Here is a 27,300-nt window from a genome sequence, read left to right as displayed (position 1 = left end):
CCATCTTGAAGATGAACTGGCCACGTGGTATCCATGAGGGCAGTTCCCACCACTGCAGCTTTTTCCTTATGTAGTTCTTTGTTGTATTTTTGTTGAGGTTTAATAAACCTTTTTATATTTTCAAAGTGAGCGGCTGTGTCTCACAATGGTGTGCAGGAGGATGATTGTGTAGGGTGGGTTTTTGAGGCTGGGTGGAAGCTGTGGGTTGGTTTCTGCCTCCCTCTGTGCACAGCAGCCCCCAAGCTGAGGTTTGAACCATACCAGCAAATCTCTAACTGGTCAGGATTCCTCCTGTGAGTAATCTGGTGTCAGTTGAGTTTTCCCTTTTATATGCCTGCTATAATGTATATCTGTTTTCTACATTCCCTAAAGTTCTTTATAAATTTCTGCTGAAGTGGTTCTGTTATCACTGCTTCACACAACTACAGAGGGAAAGGACTCTTCTAAAGTTATAAAAAACAACTTAATAATGCCCAGTTTGGCTCAAATTGAGAAGGGGAAAGGAGTGGGTAAGACCTCCTCTTGACCCTTCTGCTTAGGGTCTGATCCTGTACAGGGGAACCATCTTGAAAAATACAGACCCTACTTCAGCCAGGCTGCCCAGAAAAAATAAGGGATGATGATGATGATGACTTTAAGCAATAATTTTAGGCTGGGATTACTGTAGAGCCACTGGCATTTTTATCTGCTTTTTTTTTTTTTTTTTTTTTTTTGGTCATTTTTGTGGTTCTCAGAGACATCAGGCACTTCGCTGCAGGACTTCAATGCACATGTGTCTCCAGTCATTTACATTTATCCAAGCGAGACCCTAGCCCACCCAGCTCCAGGGGCAGCCTAATCAAGTGCTGGGTGCCTGATGAGAGCCAATCTTCCTGGAGCCCTTTGGAAATGAAGCAGGTTTTCTCTGCAGTAAGTCCATGATGTAATGACACGCTCCCTGCAGCGCCTTTGTCCTTCATGGAGGGCTGTGCAGGGTGGCACAGGCGTTCACCAGGCATTCATCCCTCCTGCATGAGGCTTTTCTCTCATGGGCTGTTCCCTGGCAGGCAGCAAGGGATGCACTGGGATGCAGCCAGGGCCAAACAGGTTCTTCCAAGGTCAGTGAATTCCCTCCCGCAGTTTCTTTCCAAATTGCCAAAAAAGCCCCACTCAGTAATGTGCATTATTGTTTCTAAATGTTGCATAAAGAAATACCCATCTGCTCTGCCTGCCAGGAGGAAAACCTTCCTATTTAATATAAATGCTAACTTTGTGGAGATATTCAAAGGTTTCCAGCTCTCTCTTTACTGTCACTTCAGCAAACACCAGCACTTAAAGGAGAATGATTTCTGCATGAGGGCACTTAAATTTAAGCTCTAGTAAGGCTGACTGAATTCCACTCTAAAATTACCTATTAATCGCAAGGTGGGTGCCCTAAGCACTGGGACAGGAAACCAAAATACATCTTGTATTCCTCCTCCTCCCATTTATGCCCCACAAGTGATTGAAGTGTGCATGAAACGCCTTCACAAAACCCCAAATTTGCTCTGCAGGATTTCAACAGGGAGCTGAAAACCTTGGTTCAAACCTGGGAAAGAAGGGATGTACATCTGGCCTCTCCCAGCTCTGAAGTGAGATGGGGTAGGAACCAGTGTGCTGGACTCTGGCATTTCTTGTACAAAACATCTATTAAAGGTTTCTGATCATGACCAAGGTTTCCAAGCTTCCCTGATAATGTGAACAGAAAGGACGAGAGAGAACTTACACAACCAAAAGCAAGGGGTAGTGAGCGGTGTCTGCAAAGGTTGCTGGCTTTAAGATCTGCATTGGCAATCCTAAGCAAAAAAAAAAAAAAAAGAACAATTACCAACGTATCTTTGATATGGCAATGCTGACATGATTCCAAAAGATTGTTCTGGCCACAGATAAGTAGGAGCAAAATGGAATATCACCTTAGAAACACCGATGTTGCCAGAGAAAAGACACACATTGTGATAGCTGAGGTGACAAGAAATGTAAATGGGGAGTACAGTGAGAGCTGCTCAGTCATGCATCACTTTTACAGCGTTCAATTAACACCTGTCAATAGCTACAATTTTCCTTTTTTGGCATCTGGATGAGTGATGCAGACAGAAATCAATATTTCAGGGCAGCAGAGAGGGAGGAAAATTGGCAATGAAAATGGTAATTTAAAACCCAATTAAGTAGGGTGGCTGGGGGAGAAATAGAATTATTTTGCTATAATGGTGTGAGGACAGAGGGAGAAACAAGTATTTGAATCCTAACTTCCAAAGGGTTAAATTTTGTTATAAATAGGAGGCAAAAGTGCTGAAGCCCAAGTTATACTGCTACAAAACCAATGTAAAGAAGGGGTGTGATCACTAAAGCTTCTTTTAACTGAATGTCATTTCTGTGGCTTTGTATCAGTAGCCAAAACTGCCTCCATAAAAACACTCTCTGCATCAACAACAGCACATTCATTTTTGAAATGTTAACTACAATCTAGATTAGCAAAGGCTCAGCAATTAAATCGGTATTAGGAGCATTTTCAGTAGATTAATACACAGATTAGCAGCATGGTTTAAGTGGTTTGCTTTGCAATCGTTGCCTGACACTCTGCCTAATTAGTTATTCCATCTGAATGCTAATAGCTGCAAATTGGATCAATGGCCCAGGGACAGCCAAAAAGGCCATGGATTGACTTTAAATATTCCAAAGTGCTACGTGCAGTGCTCCCCAGGCTGCTCAGCCCAAAGCTTTGGAAACACAGGGATGGCACAGCAGAATGGCCAGTTTTTATTTATTATATTTATATACACACAAGTATATTTTTGGTTAAATGAGAAGAATTTCAATGAGGCCTGTATTTAAAAAATTTAGTATCAAGCTGAGTTATCCCTAATAAACTGCCAGTCTCACGTGAGCTGGCTCATGGGGGAAATGTGGGTTCTTTATCCATCCTTTCCTGTCCATAAAACTTGGAATTGCATGTCGGTTCCTGTTATTTTATGCACTGGTTTATGTTCCTTATGCCCATGTGGCAAACAGAACATTTTAGGGCCATTGTTGCCCTTTTCAAATGGCAGCCATCTCCCAGCCTTTGTTTCACATTTTATAACTTCTGGAAATGGCTGCAATCAGTAACCTGCCCCCAGCACAGCTTGCTGCTTTCACTCCAATCCTCTGGCCTGAGAAATACACTTCTTCTGGCATGGGAAACATTATGGGCCACACTTTGAACCCAGAGTCTTTGGAGTTTTGTCCTAGAGTCGCCACCATACATGCAGGCTAGGACTTTGGGGAGTCATTGTGCATCTCTGAGTATGTGGATTTTCCCCATATGGGGAAGGTATCTGCCTACAGCCAGAGGAGGGGTTTTTTTTAGGTTGTTTCAGGTACAACTCCAGAGACAGGCTTACATTTTGGCTGTTTGCCACCAGGCTTTTCTCTCCCTTTTTGGGATATATATATATATATGTATGTGTATATGTATATATATATATGTATATATATATATGTATGTGAAGAATGATTATACAAGTGGTAGAAATAACACCAGCTGCAGGTGCAAACTGCTCTTAGTCTCTGCTTTCTTTACTACAGGTGAAATCTCCTTTTTTTTTTCCACATAAAGCTTTTTTTCTTTTTCTTTCTTTCTTTTTTTTTCTTTTTTTTTTTTTTTTTTTTAACCTCCCCAAATCATAGCTTTTTCAAAGAATCCTGAGTGACTCCAAAGGGCAGTCATGCAAGAGTCATCTTCATTCACTGCAGCTCAGGTTGTGCACTGGGAGGAAGCCACAGCTGTAGGCAGCAAGCACACACGTTATCCCACTCCAAACCCATTTCAAATGACACACACACACCCAGGGCAAAAGCTTCCAACAATGGGGCACCCCAACGTGTCATTTCCCAGAGTGGCTTTTTCTTCACAGAGAAAGTTTTAAGAGTAAAAAAAAATCCAACCCTATCATTTTGCCTTTCTTCAGCTGAGTTCTCATCAAATTCTGCCTCTGTAATAACCTCCTCATGTAGCACATTCCAGGAGAGTGCTTTGCAAACTGTGTGACTTTATTGAGAGTCAAAGTCATTTTTCCTCCTGCCAGTCTAGTCAGGATGGCTGTATCATTTCACAGCTACAGCAGTGAAAGAGGAAAATAAGTGAGAAGAAAGGTGCTACTTACTGTAATCATCTATCTTGATTTCCATGTATTCTACCTTAGGCATTTGCCTGTCATTTACAGCCAGCTGCACATTTTCATTTACCTCCAGCTCAAAAATTTCTGAAAGAAGAACAAGACAAAATCAAAAAATTTTGGCACAGTTTGTGAAAATGCATTTTAGCATTTTATAGTCGCCTTGATATATACAAAACAAGTTTCCTTACAAATGGATTTCCTTCTAGTCCTCACAGAAGTCCATTTCACTTAAATCTTTGAAACCCCTCCCAAGTTCTGCATTGGCAAAAAGCTGTAGTCCTGAAATCAGAGACATTCAGCTGATTTGCAGGAGGTGGAGAGGTGACCTGGGACACTACCACTCAGCATTGCCAAGATAGATCTCATATGAAGAGGTCCTCAAGGCTGTGTCCAAATTAAAGATAATAAATAGGAAGGGGAGGAGACTATGGAGGGCTTCAGCCAAAGTTGTGCTGCTGTGCGAGATAAAATCCATGGGAGGGAAAGCCATGGGGGCAGGAGAGTGGACAAAGCCCATACAATCCTGCAAGGTCAGGTTTTGCAGCAGTCTGGACTTCTGGAGTGTTTCAAAATTTTTTTCCTTTTGCTTGTCTGTCTGACCCAAGGACTGCCTGGGTCACAAATAGAGGATTCCTTCCTCCTTCCCGGAATTTAACTTTTATCCCCTCATCCTGGCCATGTGCTTTACCTGCTGAACCTCTTCTAGAAAAAACAGCCCCCTCCAGCAGCAGAAAAAGTCCTTCCCAGCTGGCAGGGAAAGGGCCTCTCTTTAGGGGACACCTCAGGCTGTGTGTCTTACATGGTGGGAAATGTCTCCATGTGTGGGCAAAGATCCTGAACCCCATGGAGGGAGGCTGGGGTGAGGGAATCCTGGTCTAGGGAGTGCTCATTCCCCTGGTACCAGTCTGAGTGTGAACCAGGGGGATCCAGGGCATTATCTTGCCAATGAACCCAAGGAGAATGTGAGATTTCACATGACATTTTGTGTGTCACTGACTGTAACTTCCCTTTTGAGACACTCTGATAAATTTATGTGTAACCCCAGCTCCTCAAATAACACTTCGGGTACCTGATCCTGTTTTCACTGCCCATGTCTGCTGGCCAGGCAGACAAACCCTTGCCCTTCCCAGTTAATATATTTCAGAGATGTCTCAGCAGTAGTTATTGGTTCAGTGACTATTCACCCTGCTTCTGCAAAGCCTGGCCCTTTATCAAAGCCACAGCCCCCACAAAAGTGGCAGAGCAACAGCCTATTACGTTTAGTTAAATATTAAGATTCTCATTTAATTATGGCACACACAAGTAGCTTTATCAGCAGAAAGGGGCTTGCCACGTAGGGGAATTTAGTCAAGCCCTTTTATTTGTTCATATAATTGCATTCACAGAAAGCCAGGAAGACTGGGGAGGAAATAAAAAAGATTGGCATATCTCCTAAAGGACTTTCCTTTTTGCTTTAGGACCACAGGGAGCTTGAGTCTGTGGAGTACAAATGGTCATTGCTTAATTAAATGTAAGCATTCTCTAATATTCAGTGCAACTCACTATTATCAGATTATTGCAGAATACAGAGGCAGACTCCCTTTTATAGAGTAATGGGCTCATATTAAATAAGTAAATTCAGTAACATGCAACTGTCAGTTGCCCTTTATTCAAAAGCAAAAGAATGACGGGGAAAAAAAGAAAAGAACCAGGGGAAATGGTAATTGTATGCAGAAAATCATGAATTTCAGTGGAGGATGTGTTCTGCACATGAGTAGACTGAGTTCTCTGTGTAATAGATACTACTCATATGCATCTGTCAAAGCAAAACTAGTCCTGGTGTGTTTTGGTTTAGTTTCTAAAGCCCTTCATTTACTGTTTCTGTTTTATATTGTCTGTCATTTTATTCACCTAAAAGTATTTTACAAAACTCTACAGGAGGGTATGAAACCACTCATGAGAGCCCTATCCCATGCTGGTATAGCCACTCAGACACCTCCATATCTACAGTAAAATTCAGGTGTTTTATTTAAAGTGGGGGAGAAAGAAAGTGACTTTGGAGCTGCAGGTCAGGGGGAAGAAACTCTCCTGTCTGAAGGGCCTTGTGAAAATCAGCTGGGCTGCTCTGGGGTTATCCCTGGGGAGGGCACTGCCAAAATCAGGCTCTGCTGGGATGAAGAAGGACCCGACACTCCCTGGTGCCAAAAGCCTTTCCTGTGACACTCACTGCCTCCAGTGGGAAATGAAACAGGTCAGCATTTCACAGTAAATCTTTAGTATATAAACCAAATTTCTTGATTTCCTCAGTCTCTTTTTTTTTTTTTTCTTTTGAGACAAGAGCAATGAGTGGCTGTAAATCCAGATAAGTAAAACTTATACTTGACAAACTGGTATTGACTGTGTAAAAAGCAGATAGAAATAGAATAAAGGTGTTGCTTAATATTTGGGTCATATCAGTGCCTGAAGTCCCTCACTGCAGTTAGGGCTAATTCTTTGTTAAAATGAAAGATGATATTTCCTAGCAAAATGATGGGAGCAGATAAATCTTGGTTTCACATGAGACTCAGTGCCACACTCTGTGACAGTGGGACCCCAGAATCTCCACGGATTTTTGGACTCTGCATTGCCAGTCTGCTAATGGCTATAAGGAGTGCCAAATATTTCATGGGATGAAACCTGTTTTTGGAATAATTCCAGCTTTGCACTGATGTAGATGCAAATAATTAGCATGACAAAGCTTTACCAAACAATAAGTGCTACAATCTCCATGGACAGATCTGGGAACCAGGCAGAGGCACCACTTGTGGGGCTCCCTCCCCTGCATTATCTCTGATAATTCATATCAGAGTAATTTTATTAAAACCGCAGATTAGGCTAAATATTTCTCATATTTATCTTATCTTATTTCTTATATATGAGACGCAAAACAAAATTAGAGGAAGACTAACAAAAAGAGAGATTTGAATTATGCATTTTTTTGAGGCAGAGGATAACAAACATGCCCCAACCAGTTTTTTCACCCCAAACAGCAGCTGTTGTGATGGCAGTACAACAGCTCTGCACATCCCTCTGCCTTGCAGAAAACTTGCATTTAGGCAGAGTCTGGAGTCCCCAGGAGTGTAAGTTTAGCAAAGAGCAGCCACATCTCACTGTCCTGCCCGGCTGCTTTTCTCTGAAGAGTTGCAAAGCTCAAGCCCATCCTTACTCTGTGCATCTGTTGTGTTGTGAACAGTCACCATCGGGACACGGGGACCTTGGAAAGGAAGAGAAAAGAACTTGGTTAAATTTCTGTCAAAACACACACACAGACACACGTGAACCTGGGTTTGAATTCCATGGAGCTGAAGGCTCTTGGGACTCGCTTTTCATGCAAGAGTAATCTAAAAAGCAAATCACACTGGTGTTAGAAAGAGTTTATGACTAGATGACAGTACTGTAGACTCAAAGACATGTGAGGTTTCAAAGCTCTTTCCCAACAGACCACTAAATGCATCTTTCCCTAATTTGTAAACATTATAATTAGCACAAACACAATTAAATCACTTGCCTTTAAAATTATTCTAATGACATCCAAACATCACAGCACAAAGCATTTACATTTTGTATGCTATGGATAAATATTGCTGTTTTGCATATTACTTTCTCTTAATGAATTAAACACCAGCTTGGCTCTCACACTAAAAAGGGCCACATATTCTGTCTTAAAATGCAATATTTGGGTATTGAAACCAGTCAGTGTTGTACAAAGAGGATTATCATTACTATGCAGTGTACATGAGTGAACCACACAATTCCCTGCCACAGGATGCTGCAGCATTCAGGATGCCACAATATTAACCACAAGATGCTGCAGGGTGCTTTAGTCCCTAGCACAGTGATCTGGGCTCATCTTCTTGTTCAGAAAGCCATCAGGTGAGTGATTGATAGGAAAAAGGGATGGTACATGAGATCAAACTCATATTATGGCTGTCAGCTTCTCTTTGTTTTTCAGTTGTCATCTGGTGACTGCTCTTGGAGACAGGACACTGGGCCGAGGTGAGCTGACCCAGGACAAACACTCACATGTTGCTCCCATGCCTGTTTGTAGATTTTTCCTTGGCCCTGACAGTACTGCTCAGGATGGAGAAAGTGGCCCTGCAGTGATTGTTAGCGTTCAAAAACACATAATCACGGAGTGATTATATGCTCTGCTTTTTATTTAAGAGCTCTGGGAATCAGGGTATCACCCAAATCTGATTCCGACCATACATCCAAGATGATCATGTTTTTATACTCTATTTTTATATAACTTTCAAGTTAATTATTAAACTTATATTGTTCTATTGTATGCATAGATTTCAGCTAAGCATATCCCCCTCTGAATTCCCAACATAGTTTCTCATTACTCTTCTTATGGTTATATAATAATTATATTTAACTACTAAACAATCATCACATCTAACAATTATATCATTTATCATATTGCTTTCGCAGGTGCAGTTGATCTGGGAAAACACAAAGCTTAACATTTTAGATTCTATCTTTAACTTTTTCCAGGGCTCCACTATCATGATGAAATGGTGAATTCTTCACCTCAGAGACAGTGGAGATCTCACTTTCCTTCCCTTTCCCCACAGTGTAAGGTGGTACAACAGCAGCAGGCGTGAGCAGCTGGGGGATCTCAGCTGTGTGCCCAGCAGAGATCCCAGCAGCAGGGCCAGGAGGTTCCCATGCTGTGCTTGTGGGAAGATCCCAGAACCAGAGACCCATGGAATCCCCTAGGTTGGAAAACACCTCTAAGATGATTGAGTCCAACCATTAACCCAGCACTGCCAAGCCCACTAAACCACGTCCCTCAGTGCCACATGTACTTGTCTTTTAAATACCTCCAGGAGTGGTGGCTCCACCACTTCCCTGGCCTATTCCAATGCTTGGGAAACCTTTTGGAGAAGCAATATTTCCAATATCCAATCTAAACCTCCCCTGGTGAAACTTGAGGCCAGTTCCTCTTCACTATCACTATTCCTTGGAGGAGAGATCAACCCCACCTGGCTGCACCCTCCTTTAGGGAGGTTGTAGAGAGTGATAAGATCTCCCTGAGTTTGTTCTCCTAAACACCCCCAGCTCCCTCAGCTGCTCCTCCTGCTTGTGCTCCAGATCCTTCCCCAGCTCTATTTCCCTTCCCTGGACAGGTTCCAGCACCTCCATGTCTTTCTTGTTGTGAGGGACCCAAAGCTGAACACTGAATATCAAAAAAACCCAACGTTCTTTAGGCTTTGAAAGTAAAACAGCTTTAAGAGATGATATTCCCTGAGATTTCAACACTTTTACGTTGCCTTCTGAAGCTGTTCAACCTAAAAATCCCAAATCCTGTGGGATCACCACTTGTGCAATGGCAATTTGGGTAGGGCTGGCTGGGAACATTCCTCTGAAATGCTGTAACTGGGAGTGTGCACACAAATGGCAACAAAAGCAGGTTCCTGTGAGCCGTTCACACTGCTTTGGTGCATGAAATAAGTTCTTGAGAGAAAGAAAAGCTTTAAGGTGCTGTAATTGTGTCAGTGGTTTTCCCTGTGCTGCCGCATCACATTGCAGGCAGTGTTTAATCAAGACTTTACCTATACAGAGAAAAGGCAGAAAATTATTTTACTTATAATTAAACTGACTAATATTGCAACTAATATCAGTTGCCACCTGATTTTATTTCCTTGGAATCAATAATCTTCTCCTGTGACAATCCAACTCTTTTGTTAGCACCATCTTTTAGTATGCAGGAAGGTGAATTGTAATGCACTAAGGAAAACAGGTTTGCTCACCAGGACTTAGCTGAATTTACCTTTCTTCTACTGATATACATTGATATGCTTACCATATTTATTTATAAATCTGCCCTGCTTTTTCCCTGTAGTCCCAGAAGCCAGACTGCTGGAAAAGCAGTGAAACCTAATAAACATGGGCATGATAAAATCATCACTGAAAATAAAAGGAATCCTCCCAAATGGCTTCAGTTGGAGCTAGAGCAGTCCTTTAATTAACACCAAAATGCCAACAAAAAGAAAGGGATAAAGAAAGAAATACAATGCATATAATCCTTTTATTTTCTATTATATTTTTCATTTTTTTGTTGTTGTTGGCACTGACAAAGATGTGAGAAACTATTAAATAAAGAGGAATTCTAGTGTGTAGTTTAGGAAGTTAGATGTATTATATATTGTGTTAGTCTCTCTACTAACTACTGCTACTGTTACTGTGCCATCTCCCCAAATCAATGTTCTTAAGCAAAGTCCTATATAAAGATATTCAGTTTGAGATAATATGAAATTTAAAAAAGTAATTAAAAATTAACAAGTGTTTTTGGAAAAGTAGATTTTTAAATTGCCTGATTTTTGTTTTTTAAAAAGCAAGCTAAAATAATAAAGACAGAAAACTACAGAGTAGAATCATCTCTGTGAAAAGGATTAGTCTTAATATTAAATATTCTCAGTGATAACACTCCAGCTAGAGAATGCACTTCACTTGTGAGTGGGCTGAAAGTCATCAAGAAGAAAAAGTCAATTTTTTTTAGGAATGACATAAATTGCTTATTTCAATTGAGGTTTTTAAAGTAAAACAACCCAGTTACATGCTAAACTGCATCTTTTAATGCATACACATCAGAAGTCTTTCAGCACTCACAAGTTGAGTGCCTAATGCCTGACAGGGACAGAAAGAATTCCTTGAAAGGAGAATTGTATATTCATTAACTGCCTCCCCAGCTTTATTTTTAAACCTGTGTTGGTGTGACAGTCCCATTACACATGCCATCTGCTAAATGCCATCCACTGTCATGTGTGGATCTGAGAGGGAAACCTAATTTGTTCAATGAGCTGCTGGGAGCTGACAGAAGCAGGGTGAGGACATCCCCTGCTCTGTCTCCTTCCTCCGGAGCCATCCAGAGGGGCTTTGATGGGGACTCCTGAGCCCCAGCACATTCTGCTGCTTCTGCTCTTTGATCTGCACTGATGATCCATCCCCCTGTGTCCACCCGCCCTCCTCAGGAACCTTGTGACTGCTCTGCCTCTTGCTCACAGGGGTCATGAGAGCATGGGAGTGCTGGGATCCTTGAAGGGTGAAACTCACTGGTGCTCCTTGAAGCATAAAACACAAAGTTCTCCCTCCACTTTAAAAAGTAAAGAGATACTGAGCTGTCAGGACCCAGCACATCCCTGTGGCTGTCCAGGACAGCCAGGAGCCCTGCCAGGGGTCTCAGAGACCCTGGCACAGAGCCCAAAACACCTGTGGGCTTGATTATGACCTGTGGAGCAAATTACCAACTTTGAAGCTCTGCAAGCCCAACAGTTTAGGTAGAATTATAGTGAAGTTATCATGGGGTGGAAAAGTAGAAGATGGTGTAGAAGATGGAGGGAACTGGATGTGTCCAGCCTTTCTCCTTCTTCTTCTTCTTGGCCTCCATCTTCTGGGTGATGTTGGCACTCACAGATTGGTTTAGAGTAGAAGCTCACTGTCTAATATAGGTGATAGGTATTGAAAAGTAATTGCAAGCGTTGTACATGTAGTTTTTAGTATAAAGACATAACACTGCCCCGGGGCAGGCAGAGTGCTTGGAACTGTCTTGCTGAACAGACCTCAGCTGGACAGGAGAAAATATTTTATAGATAAGGAACAATAAACAACCTTGAGACTGAGAACTGAAGAGCTCTGACTCCTTCTTTGAGCACCAGGCTGGGAAAAGAGACTTTCTCACCCTTCTCGGGGTCACTGTGACAAGCTAAAGATCCCGACACTGAGCTGCTTTGCCCTGATTTGCAAAGGCAAGAGAGACCCAGCTCACACCTTGTAACCCCATGACTGTCCCCAAAATCATGGGCAGGGCACTTTCTGCATGCCATGGTGAAGATGATGCTGTTGGATTTCTTGCCCCAGAGGGGTGGCTCCAAGCAGGGCTGTGACACTCCCCAAGGTGTGGGGCCTGGCACTGATGTTCCCTGACACCTCCACCAAAATTTTTAGAGGTGGCACCACACAGGCTCCTGCTGTCCCTCTCTGCATCCTGTGTGAGTGGCATGGGCTGTGCTTGAATGCCATTGCAGGCTCCACTCCCCTCTCCTGCCTCCAGCATTGTACCAGCCAGCTCCAGCACCCTGACAGAAATTTGAATGATGTTTCTTTATTTACAGCTTAAGAGAAAGGAGCAAAACTATTGACAGAACCTCTGTGTCCATCACACTCTGTACATCACAGATAGCTGCATGGTTAATAATGCTGCACAAGACTCTAGATACATCAATTAGATTTTCAATTAATACAGCTGAAAGTCTGGGTTTATCATAAGGCCTTTGACTTTAAAACCATTACTGTAATTATCCATGCAAGAAGTAAATTGAGCTATATTGCTGTAATGACAACAGGCGAATTTATCATCCAGGAAGGGCAACCCATCATGACCTGAACGGGCACAGAAACTCAGTGCCTCAGTAATTTGATAAGAAAAAACACTGGCCATGGTTTTTCATCAATTTTTAAGCAGCTTTTATTATTATTTCGAAGAGGGTTTTGCTTAAATATGAATGGAAAGAAGCAACTGTAGATATAAGGTAAGGTTAGATTTCTAAATTAAAAATGGAAAATCATTTTACAACCTTGAAGAAAATATTTACCAAACACTTATTTTGTAATACTTTCTATATTCCAGAGTATTCCTGATGATTTAAGCAGCATAGGGAATTATATCAGTTAATATAACTTTAAAATGAAAGTAGTGCTTATGAAAAGAATATGAAGTAAAATTGAAGAAAAGTTAATCAAAATTATAGAAGTGTTTAAAAAGGATAAAAAGAGGAATTGTCTTATTCTTCTCATCTATATTCTCAAAGGCTTCAATGTTGCAGATAATTTCAGACCAGAAGCTAAATTCACAGTGTGTAAACAATGAAAATTCAAATAGTCTCTGCCAGTGCCACCAGCATATCTCTTAAGCACTGATGAATGATTTAAAAGAGCAGCTGCAAGGGATGGGAGCTGAAAGGGTCTGGCTCTGCACAAGTGAGATAATTGGCAACAGCCATCTCTGTGTACAGATTCCAGATCTCTTTATTTGCTAATCCATGAATTATTTATATGTGCTGCATAAAGTTCATATGTTGGGGGTGATGTTATCAGCCTAATAAATAAAGACATGGGGAGTTCCATGAACCACTGCTCACAATTAAAAGATTTCCCCAATTTGCAGCATTTTCCAGCTGATGCTGTGGACAGATGTTTGTGCTGTTTGCTTTGCCAACCTTGCTGACATAAACATCAAACAGATTTATGCTACTATTCACCCTCCCCAAGGCATTTAATTTTTTAATCAAATCTTTACTTCCTCAAATGTAGCTTGTCTTGTAAAATAATCAATCCTGGCTTGTTCTCGGGCAACCACTCTGATGGTGCTGCTTGTCTCTGCCCTGTGTGATACTGGTAATAAATTTCATGCTTACTTTGTGTGGAGCAGAAATAAATCTGGGGGCTCTGAAGCAGCATCGGTTAGCAGTGACTAGAGGGAAAATGAACAAGAGATTTGGTCTTAATTCCACTACACAGAACAAGGCTGATGGGTTCTTCAGAAGGTTGCTGGAATGAATAAACATGGTCAGATCCATTCCATGGGATTTTGAGAGGTGCCTGCAAACAGCTTTGGGAAGCTGGGCTGGCACTGAGCAGCCCAGCCCGCTCTCTGCCCTATGGACACTGAAGGACACAGAGCCTCTGGGTCTGAGAAGATCCTCCCTTGCTGCTTCAGGAAATTTTGTGTTACAAAATATTGACAAAAACCCTCTAAATTTAATTGGGTTTGTTGATGTCTTGCTTTTCTGGGAGAAGCTGCTTCCAACTTGAAGCTGTAGTGGCTGTCACTCCTGTTTACATCTTTTTGGGGTTGTTCCAATAATCTGTTTTCTACTAATCATGAGTATTTCCATTTTAGTCAGAGCAGTCATGTGTCCCCAAAAGCTCTCATCCTGTCAGATAAACTAGACTATTTTAACTCCCTTTTGTAGGACAAAGTTGCTTTTCATCTTAGTCTTTGATGCAAAGGTGTTTTACATTCAGTTCCTCCTTCCTGAACAGAAATGACCAGAACTGCAGGTCATCCCTGCTGTTGAGGATGTCCTAATTGGTTTTTATAGTGAAACTGCTACTTGCTCATTCTGTGGAAAATTCCTTGCCTGATCCATCCTAAAAGAGCATTCACCTTTTCCATGACTCCACAGCAGGCAGGCAGTTTGCAGACATCCAGTGGGCAGCCTTGTGTGCCCAGGCACCATCTTCTGTGCTGAGGCATTTGTAACTTTTGAGCTTCAAAAATACATGAAAAATTCTTACCCTGAGTCACCATGTGTCTAAATTTTTCTCTTTCTATTATTAATTTCTCCCAATTCAGCCCTGCAAGACATCCAGCCTCGCTAGTATTTATCTCTGCCTTCTGATGATGCTTATCAGCTTTTTCTCTAAAATTCCACCAGCTTCAACCAGCTTTGGGTTCCCAGGCTGCCAGGGAGCAATGTGGGTAAGGTCATTTCCCACAGCAGCTCCTAATGAGCCCCGCTGCTGATCTCCAATTTGCCTCTTACCCCTCTTCATCATAATCCACTTCCTTTTGCTGGCACTTAACCTTCGCTCACAACTCTTTCACTAATCTCCCTCTTCTCCTTCTTAATTAATATCAGCCAATGAGGTGTCACACTGAGTGTTTCCTGAGCATTTCCTCTTTTCCATGAGGCTTTGGATAAGGTTTTCAGAAGCATAATGCAATAATGCATGTGGATAGATCCAAAGAGGAACATGGCAAACATACAAATTCCAGGGCATGGAGCAGGTGTCACTGTAGTGACAAGATCAGCTGTGAAAAGGAGATAGATTAGGAGAATTTTTTTGCAGAGTTCATGAGCCTGCCAGTGCCCCGCTGGAGCTGCAAGTACCAGAGGGAGGAGGGAAAAACTCCAGTCTACATGGGGGTACTTGACTTTCCAAAATCCCAGGCTATTTTGTTGTAGTGTGCTGGTCCAAGCTATGAAATCTGAACAGAAAAATCTCCATGCTCAACTCCCTCTTTTTTCCAGTTTCTGTTCTATTTGAATACCTCATTTAACCTCTTTCAAGTCAGTTTTAATCCAGGCTTCCTGCAAAGTCTGGAAAGAGATGAAACCAAAAGTTTACACTTGTCCCTATATTTAAAGACTAGGTTTCTTATTGGATTAGCACATGCTGGTCTCTTCCAATCCAAACCATCCCATGATTCTATGATATTCAGGGAAAAAAAGATAATTCATTATAATTGCAGCATGAAAGAAAATATTCTGTCTCAGTGCCATTTACACTTCATTAACAGACTGAATAAAACCCCATTTAATATTTTCTGTTTATTTCATTAAAAACCTAGTATAAATTGATTTAGATAATCTTAATTTATTCTTTTCCAGAAGTAAAATTCTCTTGCAACAAAATAATGGCTTCCTAGCTAATTAAGTAACAACTGGTGCTGGATATTAACTTAAAAAACACCACCAACAACCCATCAATACCATTGCTTCACATTGTCTAGTTATTAAGCTGTTTTCCTCTCATGAGTTCCCAGGTTTTAATACACCCTTAATGCACTGACTGCATTAATAAAGGGCTTAGCAACTACCATGCAAACAGCAAACAAAAGCCAGCAATAAACCTTACAGCTGGTCCAGCTGGCAACCAAGGTGAAAGAAGCAGTTTTCCTCAGAGGAAGCATTAAATCATGTGGGATGGTAACATCTGTACTACCCAGTGCAGAATAATGAGTTCATCCAAGGTTGCTCATATAGCTGGAAATAATGCACATGCACCCTGGTCTTGACATGCAGGAGGCTTCTGCCTGATTTGTGAGGCTTCATTATTTGGAGCATCAGAGGAAGCCTGTTGTCACGGTCATTTATCTCCTGCCAGTGGAGCTCAGATAAAATTTTATATGTACAGAATGACCAAGTGACAAGAGCCCTGGCTGGGAGCAGATGATAGATCACCTTCCTCTGGGCAATGCCAGGCAGCTCATATTTACAAGCAAGAACCAAAATGAAAACAGGGTGAAAACATTTAAAAGAAAAGAACACAGAGTGCTTTGCAGGAGAGGGCCATTTCAAAGAGGAGAGGAGTTTCTCTTTAATTCCACATTATTTTTTCAGGCACTGAAAATCACAGAAATTTTCCTTTCATTTTCTTGTTAAATATTCATGCATATTAGTTTGGGTTCTTTTTCACCTGTTTTTATGTTACTGAGTGTTTATGGGGAGTCTACAACACATTAAAGATGTATAAGACTAGAGTGTAATTGTTTATAACATAAATGAGAGATCTGCTTAAAGGAAGAAAAAATGTTCTGGAATATCCACAAAAGTCACCATATTAATTTATCTCAGACTATAAAAATAACTGAAGCCATAACTTTAATTAGTCTCAAACTGTAGTCATAACTGTATTGTTAACAAGAGTTAGAAAAAAAGTTCTCACCCAACTCCCAAACCAACAATACCATCCTCTCTTTTCCTGCAGGAAAACCTCTGGTGGTACCTTCTGTGCCAAAAGGGGGTTTTTCATGCCAGCCTGCTGTTGTGCAGTTGTACAGTATGTGGGGGAGTGAGAATGAGCATCCCCCACCCTGCCTTCACCCACAGGATCTGTGACCCATGAACCTCACACAAAGGGCTCGAGGAGCCAGAGCCAACCTCGGCTGTTAAGTAAGAAAAGGAGTCAAGTGAATGCAAATGTGAATTATATAGTAATTATAATATAAATAGGGCCAAGAGATTAAGCCTGCGCATGCTTTCAAACAGCAGAAACTAATTTAGGCTTCATAAGCCTCAGGAAAAGTTCCAGAAGGTCACAGTGTGCCTGGGAGCACTAATTACAGCGGCCTGCCACCGCGTACACAACAACCCGGGGTGGTGGCAATCATCCTTGTGTGGGAAACCACTCTGGTCACAGCAGATAACACTCCCCCAGTGTCCTGGGATGTGAGCAAGCCCTGGGAATGCCCCCCAGGCCCCAGCACGCTGCTGTGCCCGTTTAGCATCCCGCTGGGTGGCAACCTGCAGGCACGTGGCTGGGGCAGAGCCGGTTCCTCAGGCCCTGAGCGCATTGCAGGACATTCAGCTAGGTGTGAACATTGCCTCTGTGGTTCTGGGGTTTTTAGACAGGTATTTCGGGTGTTTTGGGGTAGAACCCAAGTCAGGATACCTGGCTTTTGTGGTCACATAAAGATAGAACCACTTGGGTTCTAGCCCAAGATAGATATTGGGTATCTTGGGTGCCCGGCTCTGCCTAGACAGACCCCCAGAGCACACAGTGAGCACTGTCGTAGACATCTTTTATGGAAAACCCTTTCTTTAGGATTTTTCCTCCTGAGAAGCTGAGAGGCCTCAGGAACAAAATGTAGACAATGATTATCTGCTGCTGAGAAATGCAACAGGTGGATCTGTGATTGGCCCATGTTGAATGTTTGTAATTAATGGCCAATTACAGTGAGCTGGCTTAGACTCTCTGTCCAAGACACAAGCTTTTGTTATCATTCTTTGCTATTCTATTCTTAGCTATCCTTCTGATGAAATCTTTTCTTCTATTCTTTTAGTATAGTTTTAATGTAATATATATAAGAAAATAATAAATCAAGCTTTCTGAAACATGGAGTCAGATCCTCAACTCTTCCCTCACCCTAAGACCCCTGTGAACACTGTCACAGAGCACTACCTGTGTTCAGACCCCCAGAGCACACACTGACAAATATTGGCTTTCTGCCCCTTGCTGGATACCCAGAACCCAGCCAAGGATAGCTCAGGCTGTTCAGAAAACACCAACTCTCAAGACCTGCACATCAATAACCAAGTAGCAAAAATTTATATTGAAGAATACTATAGTGGTGGGATTTTAAAAAAAATTATATCTGGGTGGACTGATGAAAACCAGATTTTATTTTTGAATGATATAGAATATAGATACCATTCTACTCTGGAGTGCAGCAGTAATAGGCTGTAGATATCAGGTGGCCCATAAAAAATTTCCAAATGATGCTTGGGATGGTCCTGTGCAGGGACTGGGGTTGACTTTGGTGATCCTTGTGGGACCCTTCCAACTCAGGGTATTCCATGTTTCTATGATGATGAAATCCTCACTGAGGTTCCCTAAGGCATTGAATTTGGAATTGTCCATTCTCATCCCCACCTCAGCACTTTGGTCCCATGCCAGCATGTCCCACTCCCTTGCAAGATCAGAAATGTTCGTAAAATCGTCCAGTAAAGCAGCAGAACAGCTTCTGGAACTTCTGATCCCAGCAGAAAAAAAATAAAAATCCGTTTAATTTTAATTTAGTTCAGTTCCTGGGCCCAGCTCAGAGTGAGTCTGTTTGTGGCACAGGCAGCAGCTTGGTGAAAAAGCCAGAGAATGGATCTGCCCTGACTTTGCCTTCCAGTCCTTGTGGACAGGCAGTGCTGTGTTCCTCTGAGATGTACTGAGGAAAAATACAATAAGGAGCTTAACAGGGGGTTATTGCATTTCTCAGGAGGGTGAGGAGGTGCCCAGGGAGGCAGAACCTGTTTGGACAGCAGCAGAAACAACCTTCCCCTGGGTTTCCTCCTCCCAGTCACCACCTGGCAGTTATTGCTTATAGTTTCAGCAGTAAAAAAAATATTTAAAGCAGGATCTCAACCTTGCCTGAGGTCTTCAGAGCTACTGGCATGTCTACATGGAACTGCAGCCTCCAGCTGGTGCATATCACAGCAATGAAATCCAGGTATCAGCTTTTCACATTTGTTTAAACCTAGGTGTGCCTTCTGCACTTTTATATCCATAGGCTCTTGACTTGGTTAATAAAACCCATTTTCAGTGCTAATAGTTATTTCAGCATCCAATTAAGTCTCTCTAGATCTCAACAACCTAATTTATCATGATATTTGCCAAAGGTCACCTGCCAAGATCTGGCCCTCTTAGCAGGACCAGCTGCACTTGGAAAGCATCTGCTTGAATTCCAGTAGGAAGTGAGCCTTTCTAAGATGCTTTGCCTTTACCATGATGGGCAGTTTTATGACATTTTTAGTTGACACAAATCCAGAAATCTTGCCAAGCAGCAGGCTTTCTACCTAACTAAATTTAAGTAGGGATTAAGTGAAGGTATTTCCTCTCCATGCACTTAATATTGTTTTTAGGCCCTGGAGTGAGATATTTGTATCCACAACCACAAGCTTTCCCTGGTTATCTGCCAGAGATGCTCGAAGTCACCATGGACTTGTTACCTGGGGAGGTTAAATGGGACCTTCAGCTTCTTTGTCTCTCTAGGAAAAGAGTTTAGATTATTTTAAATTGGGCATTATGGACAGAAAAATCTCCTAATGAAATATTAGCCCAGTAGCATTTGAGAAGCAAATTCTTCTAAGAATTCTTCTTCTAAGAAGCTCAGTAGCTCCATATCACCCACCAGAAGCAGCTAGCACACACATGCTTGTCTGAGCACCCTCCAAGTGAAAAAAAGCCACAGGAAGATAATTCCCCTTGCAATTATCTGCACTGGATCTCCCAGATCCTGATACACTCCCAGTACTGTGAGAACACATAATGACATGTTTTTACCAAAATGGGTTGTTACATTTTCCATATCTGCTTTTAGTGCTGCTGCAACTCCCACCCCAATCTGGTTTGAGATCCCTGCCTGTCTCTAAAGGCACTGAGTGCTGCAATGGGGGCACAGGAGGCTGGGCTTGCTGCAGCCCTGTCCTGCAGCACACAGAGGGACACAGAGGGCTCCTCTGATGCTGCAGCACCTGGGAGGACTGGCCCTGCACTTAATGAGGCCTGTGGTGTAATCACAGGCTCGTTTTTGGGGTGCTGTTGAGACGAGGCACAGCGTGAACGTCTCCAGCCATGCCTTGTTGGCCCCTCACTCCAGGGCCATTTAATCACTTTTTCATGCTGGTCCTGTCACTGGAGTGCTCTCCTGCATTCTGATGGCTGGGTTGCTGTGCTAGGAAGGTTTCTCTGCAGTGAATAGACTGAGGATTCACTGAAGCTTTCAAAACCATTCTGGAAATTTATCTGTCTCGGAGCCTCTGTGCCCCTTGTTGTCACTGCACACCTGAGCATGGCCGTCAGTAATGGACTTCATTTTCAGCTGGAATTACAAGACCTGCTTGAGTTCTCTAAAGGAGCTTGTGACAGCAGAAAAAAAACCCCAAATCCATGTCTCCTGTCCAGCATTTGGCAGCTGGTTAGGACTTCTCAGAGCACTGTTAGCAAATGTGTCCTTGAATTCTCCATGTTTGGATGTGGGTCAACAAATTAAAGCAACTGTTGTAAAAAACACCTGTTTGCAAGTGTATGTATCATAGGGATCCACATCCAAGTCAAGATTTAGAGACTCCAACAGTACTGTCCAAAAAACATGATTATTTTGTAACAGAAAGGGGAACAAAGAAGCAATCCACCTGCTTTTTGCAGATAAATTTGCCTAAATATGGAGCTGTTTTACAGTTCATAAATAGCCCAGTACATTGAGGGAAGAGCCAATGTGTACTTCCATTATGGCTTGCACTGATGTTTACCTGAGCATAACAACTGCTAATTACAACCTGCTTCCAGGGATGTTATTGATGAGACTGTGACATGCAACATTTCTATGTGATATTTAAGGCAACACATGGGCAATGCAGAGAGGTTTAAAACACTGCTTTATGCACTTGTGCTTTGTGAATCATTGATTTACATTCTGCTTGTCCGTGGTTAGTTAAAATATCCTTGTCTCCAGATTTTCCATTGCTTTCCTGGGATGGTAGGTCTGGCCCAAATGGCACAGGTTAAAAGGTCTGATTAAATGAAGGAACTGAGGAAGATGTAGAGAGAGGTTCATTATTCTCCTGCCTGAGGGCATGAACCAACCTCTTATTGCAGGAGCTGGGCAGACACATCCCTGATGGGTACATTATTGCAAAAATCCTGAAGAGGGTTAATTATCCACCAGCCACAGTGGAGACAGGCTGCAGAAGGAGTCATATTTCTGGTCTGCTCCAGGAGTCAGTGCTGCATTTCCTTGGAGTACTGGCTTGCAATATGAAGATGGAAATGGGGGTCACGATATTTGACTCCAGATGTGTCCATAGGCAAGCCCCCAATTTTCACTGTGCCTCTGCTCCCCACTTGGAAAAAGCATGAAAATGACCATCTGGAGAAAGGTTGCAAAAGGATTCTCACACCTTTCCATAATTCAAATTAAAACTTAGTGCAGTATTTATTTTGCCAGCAATAAAACTTCTACTCCCTGTATCCTGATAGATATCAGTATAGGATTTTCCTGAGATATTAAATAATATTAAGCTCTTTCTGTTGAAGGATCCATCAATGTAAAAATTGATGCCAAAAATATCTGTGTGACATGGCCCTCTGATTGTGATGGAGTCACAGAAGAATAATGTGATTTGATTCATTCACAGTGAAAGACAAATGTCATGATCTTCTGTCCTGAGGCAGAAAGGATTCAGACACTTTTATTCACAAACTAAGTCTTTATGAGTAGAGACCCTGTTTTTTGATGAATGTTGCATTCAAAATTTTCACAAGAGTGATATTTTAAGCAATTTTCATGTAAAAATTCTCCAAAGCCATTTATAAGAAGTCCAGATGAAACAGACTGAATCCATATGTAGATGGGCAAAACAAAGCAAAATATTAGTTTGTTAGTGAAATTCATCAACAAATCCATGTGATTTATTGATTTTAATTTATCTTTTCTATGGCACACATTCATTTCTGTCTAAATCAGCTGGAAATCCCATGAGAGAATAAAGATTTTCCAAAATATGAGTTTCCTCAAAAAAGGTCAATATCTTTATGCAGTAATGACATGAAGTATTGCCACAATACTAGAAACATTGCTCAGAATTTTATGTTTGCTGACATTAAGAAAAAAAAAAATAAATCCTGGGGTTTAAATCTTGAGCTGAGCTATTGAGTGATGCTGGATGCTGAAGCTGGTGCTTCAAAGGTTTTCCCACCCACCCAGCTGCTGGCTGAGCTTATCTCACACTGTTCATGGGATATGCTGCACACAAAGCAGCATTAATGACCCAGTTTTCCCACTTTTCTGACCACCTCCAGCCTCCATTAAAAGTTCCCTTGCCCAGGAATGCTGGTCTGTGAGTTTTAGTAGGAAACCTTCCCATATTATTGAAAGAAAGCGAGAGAAATGCTGGTGGGCAATCCCTGACTGGGTTTAGAGAGGTGGCACTGCTCAAGGACACAAACCTGGGTTTGGATCCTGGCCCAAACACCTCAAATGCTTCTCCTAAAGCAGCCCTCATCAGAAAACACTAATTTCACATCAGAAAACACATATTTCTCATCTGAAAACACTGATTTCACTCAAAGGATTCCATGGCTTAGACTCACCCATACTACAAATTTCTCTATCTATTGTAAACTCCAGAAGCACCAAACGTTTCAGACTTCTGTCATCTTGTGTTGTGTCCACATCAGTGGGCAGAACAACCTGGGATTCCAAATTCTCAAAGGATTCCAAACTAGAGATTTAGACCTCTTCACAGTGGAAGGCTGAACCTTGTTAAATCATGCTCTGGGCTCTTTGGTGCCAAAATGTGTTCGACAGCAAAGTCAGGACAACCTGCCACAAAGCAGAGCCAGATCATTTGATGAAACATGTTAGTGAAAATCTTTCCTGACCCCAGCAAAATTCTGGAAAATAAAACAAATGTGGAACAACAAAAGGACTTTTCAAGGCTCAGCATAAACCCATTAAGTGAAAGCAGCAAGTGATGCTCCTAAGTGCTCCCATCTCCAGATGGTCTTTCCAAGTTTCACCAAGAGGGAGGAAAGAAGATAATTAAATTCTCAAGAAACAGTTTAAGGAGCTGAGAAGTTTATAGCTACCTGCTGCTTCTATAAAGAAGAAAAACTTGCAGCACTTTAAAACTCATAAAAGCACAGACGGAATGAATGAATGTCCAATGGCATGAGAAACTTGACTCAGATCATTGCTAATTTGGTTGTGCTGCTCCTTCATTAGTGTGAATCACTCTCAGAGGAGATCCTTAAATTGCAGAGTTTTTTCTAATCAGTGCTTTTGTACCACTTGTTATCTGTGAATGGGATTGAAACACGATTTTGTCTGGCAAGATGTAAGAGCAATAAATCCTATTTTTAGGATTTTAAAGATTTCCCAGGCCTATGGGCACCCCTCAGTGCTCAGGGCCAGCACTGCAGTGACAGAGCTGTTGTCACAACGGGGAAAAGCAGATATACCCAGACCAATTCCGTTTGTACTTGTTCTTTAGGTATTTAATCAAGCACAGCTCAGTTACAACATAACATTTTGCTCCACAGCTGCAGAGTTGCCTGCTAGGAAAGGCAGAAATGGTTTCATTTTTGTTACCTGTCATTACTGATCTACAGCATCTAGGCTAAGCTGCTGAGAGCCCCTGTGCCAGAGAGGAGCCAAATCAGGTGACAATATTTTAACATTTTTCTTAAAAAAAAAAATCTGTTTTCTTCTCTTCAAAGAGAGAGGCAGCTTTAAAGTCATTTGGCCTGCACATGACTGACAATAAAGGCTGTCAGTCAGCCACAGACACAGCTTCCAGCAGAGATAATGTTCAAAGAGACAGAATAAATAATAGTGGTTTTATGGCATTTTGGAACAAAACAATTGTATTGTATCTGAAAGAAGAGGAAGAGCTATAGAAGAAGATAATTCCCTGTTCAGTTACACTGCTGCCCCTCCTCAAAGTGAAAGCTGTTTCTTCCCTAATTGGTGGCTGGTTGAAGAATAACACACAGTGTAGTGGCCAAGGCACTTCTCTATCCCCAGCAACCAGGCCAAGTGTGAGACAAATCTCCCCTTAGCACTTGTTACAGCCCTCTCCCCTCCAATTTTCTTTGTGACATCCCTAAACATGATTAATCCCTTCTTGATAACGCATGATTAGGGAGAACTTTGATTAGCAGGCTGGTAGGCATCCCAAGAACAACTCTGCCCTTCTCCCATAATTTTCAGTGTGTATTAAATGTCATTTATTGCAGAGATGTATGCACAGGCCAGGTCTTCCCCTCTAATCCTCTTGCCTCAGGAGTCATTAACCCTTTGTGGGGAAAACCACACAAAACCTAGGTCCAGGATGAGCTTCTGGATGAGGTCAGCTGATGGAAAAGGACCAACTGATGTAAAGGATGCTTTGATGCCACAGTCTGTAATGTCAGGGACTTGCACTCCAGGCTCCAGGGAACATTTGCCAGCTCTGCGAGTCCAGCTGAAAGTCTCTGTGAGCTCACAGATTTTTTTTACGACAATGAAGACACTGCAGCCGAAACACCTGAGTGCCAGAGTGCCAATTGTGCTGTGCCAGGAAGGGCTGCTTCCCTTGCTTTCCCCATGAACAACCTCATCAGGAGTTGGGTTTTGGTGGTGCTGCCTGGTTACACCGGGGAGAGACAGAAGGAGCCACTGAAGACAAAGTGTCCCCATGTGTCACACACATCTTTTGTGAAAAATCCTTTCTTTGGGATTTTTCCTCCTGAGAAGCTGAGAGGCCTCAGGGGCAAAATGTAGACAATGGTTATCTGCTGCTGTGGAATGCAACAGGTGGATCTTTGATTAGCCCATGTTTGTTGTTTCTAATTAATGGCCAATCACAGTCAGCTGGCTTCGAAAGAGAGTCAGAGCCACAAACCTTTATCATTCTCTCTTTTCTATTCTTAGCCAGCCTTCTGATGAAATCCTTTCTTCTATTCTTTTAGTATAGTTTTAATGTAATATACATAATAAAATAATAAATTTTATGATGTATATTACATTAAATAAATATATAATAAATAAACATACATCAAAAATAGTAAAAAAAAAAAATGTTTCAAGCCTTCTGAAACATGGAGTCAGATCCTCATGTCTTCCCTCATCCTCGGGCCCCTGTGAATATTGTCACACACCCATGTACAGTGGAAATACTAAAACACAGCACAGTTGACTACAGGGGTAGAAATTGATAGGGCTTCATCCTTCAGAGAAGGAGCTATCACCTAAAATGGGCTTTAGTGCATTATTGCCTGGTGTCATTCAGACTTGCCCCCTACATATCTGAGTCCCACTCAAGAAACAGGAATAAATTGCTTCCCATAGCCAAAATTTGCTGTTTCTTATGCTTTTTAAATGAAAGTAAAATTTACATCCCATTTCAGATGAGAAAAATCCAACCTCAATTAAATTTATGTATCAAATAGCAAACCACTTCCTTCCAGATTTTATTTCTGTTTATCTTAGAGGGAATCAGTGGAGGTGCTTGTGCTGGTTTATGAGAAGAGGCAGAAGTGTAAACCCATATATTTCATGGTGCAAATGACAGTAGGAGTGACCTTGGTCAAGCAGATATTGCTTTTTCAACCATGTCTAGAGGAGATAATCTAACAGCAGTCTGCAAAGCATCATGTTTCCTTAGATCCTGCTACAGTAATTCGATCATGAGCATATAAAATTAGATGAAAAATAAGGTAACTGGCCTTCTGGGACTGACTGATTGCAATAAATGCTGCCTCCTGACAGCAAGCACTACACTGTCCTCTTTCAAGAGAGGTTACCTTCTATTGCAGCAGCTGCTCTCATTTCAGCCTGTGCCAGGTAGCAAAGTTGTGAAATATATTCTGCAGGACAGCAAAAAATCTCTTAAAGAAATTATATGTTCCCTTTAAAGCATCAAAAGAGTGAGTAGAAAACTTCCAGCTCATGCCCTTTGGGATCAAATGAACGATGCCAGTCCTTTCTTGTTTTTTTGGGGTTCTTTTAGGGTTGATATTTTGCCTTTCCCTTGCCTTTCATTTAAGTATCACAAAGTATTTTATAAGCACTGATTGATTGCTCAAATCTTACAAACCTTGCCATCCATTGTAGAGAAGTTCAGCTGAGCCACAGGCATGTCTGTGGCTCTAAACTCAAAGAAATTTGCAACAAAAGGTCACAAAAGAAGAGACAGAGTGAAGCTGAGGTATGGCAGAGGTTATTCTCTGTCCATACAGAGATTGTTTTTAAGCCATAAAAATTTGTCCATGTGTTTGTCCTGTGTACAGCTGACAAAATACAAATTTTTAAGCTATTACAGGCTTGATTACAGGAAAATAATTTAATTTAGCTACCTCCAAAGATACATATGGGGCTGACATTGGGTACACCAGTATGAACACACATTTTCATGTCACAGTCACAGAGCAGACAGCAAGACCTGAACTCTGGGTGCTTTTATACACATTGATGAATTTTATATATTATGGAGAATTATGTACTTGACACATATTTAGATACAAATTTATGTATTTTAGACATGTTATGGAGAAAAAAAAGCACTAAACAGCCACAGGTACTGTCTGCCACTGTCTGGTCTTGAGCATTGGCTCCAACTCTGGGGGGATTTTTTGGGAGGAAGCAGAGATGGGAACTCCTGGCAGAAGCCCTTGGGGAAGAAGGAAAACTCTTGTTCAACCTGGTGGGCTTGCTCCGTCTGCTGGATCAACCACAGGATCTGCAGGGTCCCTTGATAAACCCTCATTCAAGGAGTGTGACCGTGTTCACAGGGGTCCGCGGATGAGGGAAGAGATGAGGATCTGACTCCATGTTTCAGAAGGCTTGATTTATTATTTTATTATATATATTATACTAAAACTATACTAAAAGAATAGAAGAAAGGATTTCATCAGAAGGCTGGCTAAGAATAGAAAAAGACAGAATAATAACAAAAACTTGTGACTCGGACAGGAAGTCTGAGCCAGCTGACTGTGATTGGCCATTAATTAGAAACAATCACATGAGACCAATCACAGATGCACCTGTTGCATTCCACAGCAGCAGATAACCATTGTTTCCATTTTGTTCCTGAGGCCTCCCAGCTTCTCAGGAGGAAAAATCCTAAGGAAAGGATTTTCCATAGAAAATGTCTGTGACAAAGGAGCTTTTCCTTTTTTGTGTTATATGTGCATATGAATAAATAAGATTTCCTGTTAATCTAAACAATATCAGAACATGAATGCTTGTGAGCAATGACCCAACACCCTGAGGAGCTGAGGCATGGCCAAGCTGTGGCTGAGCAGTCTGAGGAGCTGTGCAAGAGGAATTGTCCTCTTAGTGGAT

At 41.8% G+C, this 27,300-nt stretch overlaps 1 protein-coding gene across 3 annotated transcripts in view; it reads right to left on the bottom strand.

Annotated features, from left to right (window-relative positions):
• Window positions 1–27,300, bottom strand: part of DPP6 (dipeptidyl peptidase like 6) — a 510,047-nt gene that overhangs the window by 9,293 nt on the left and 473,454 nt on the right. For all 3 annotated transcript variants that reach the window (XM_058041744.1, XM_058041730.1, XM_058041737.1), the window contains exons 17-19: window positions 7,360–7,407; window positions 4,161–4,259; window positions 1,745–1,814 (exon numbers count right to left, since the gene is read on the bottom strand). In XM_058041744.1, coding sequence (XP_057897727.1) covers window positions 1,745–1,814; window positions 4,161–4,259; window positions 7,360–7,407 — 217 coding nt within the window. The remainder of the gene's footprint in view (window positions 1–1,744; window positions 1,815–4,160; window positions 4,260–7,359; window positions 7,408–27,300) is intronic.

This window comes from Melospiza georgiana, chromosome 1 (genome assembly GCF_028018845.1).
Source record: "Melospiza georgiana isolate bMelGeo1 chromosome 1, bMelGeo1.pri, whole genome shotgun sequence".
Classification (NCBI taxonomy): Eukaryota; Metazoa; Chordata; class Aves; order Passeriformes; family Passerellidae; genus Melospiza; species Melospiza georgiana.
This window is presented reverse-complemented; position numbering and strand designations above follow the sequence as displayed.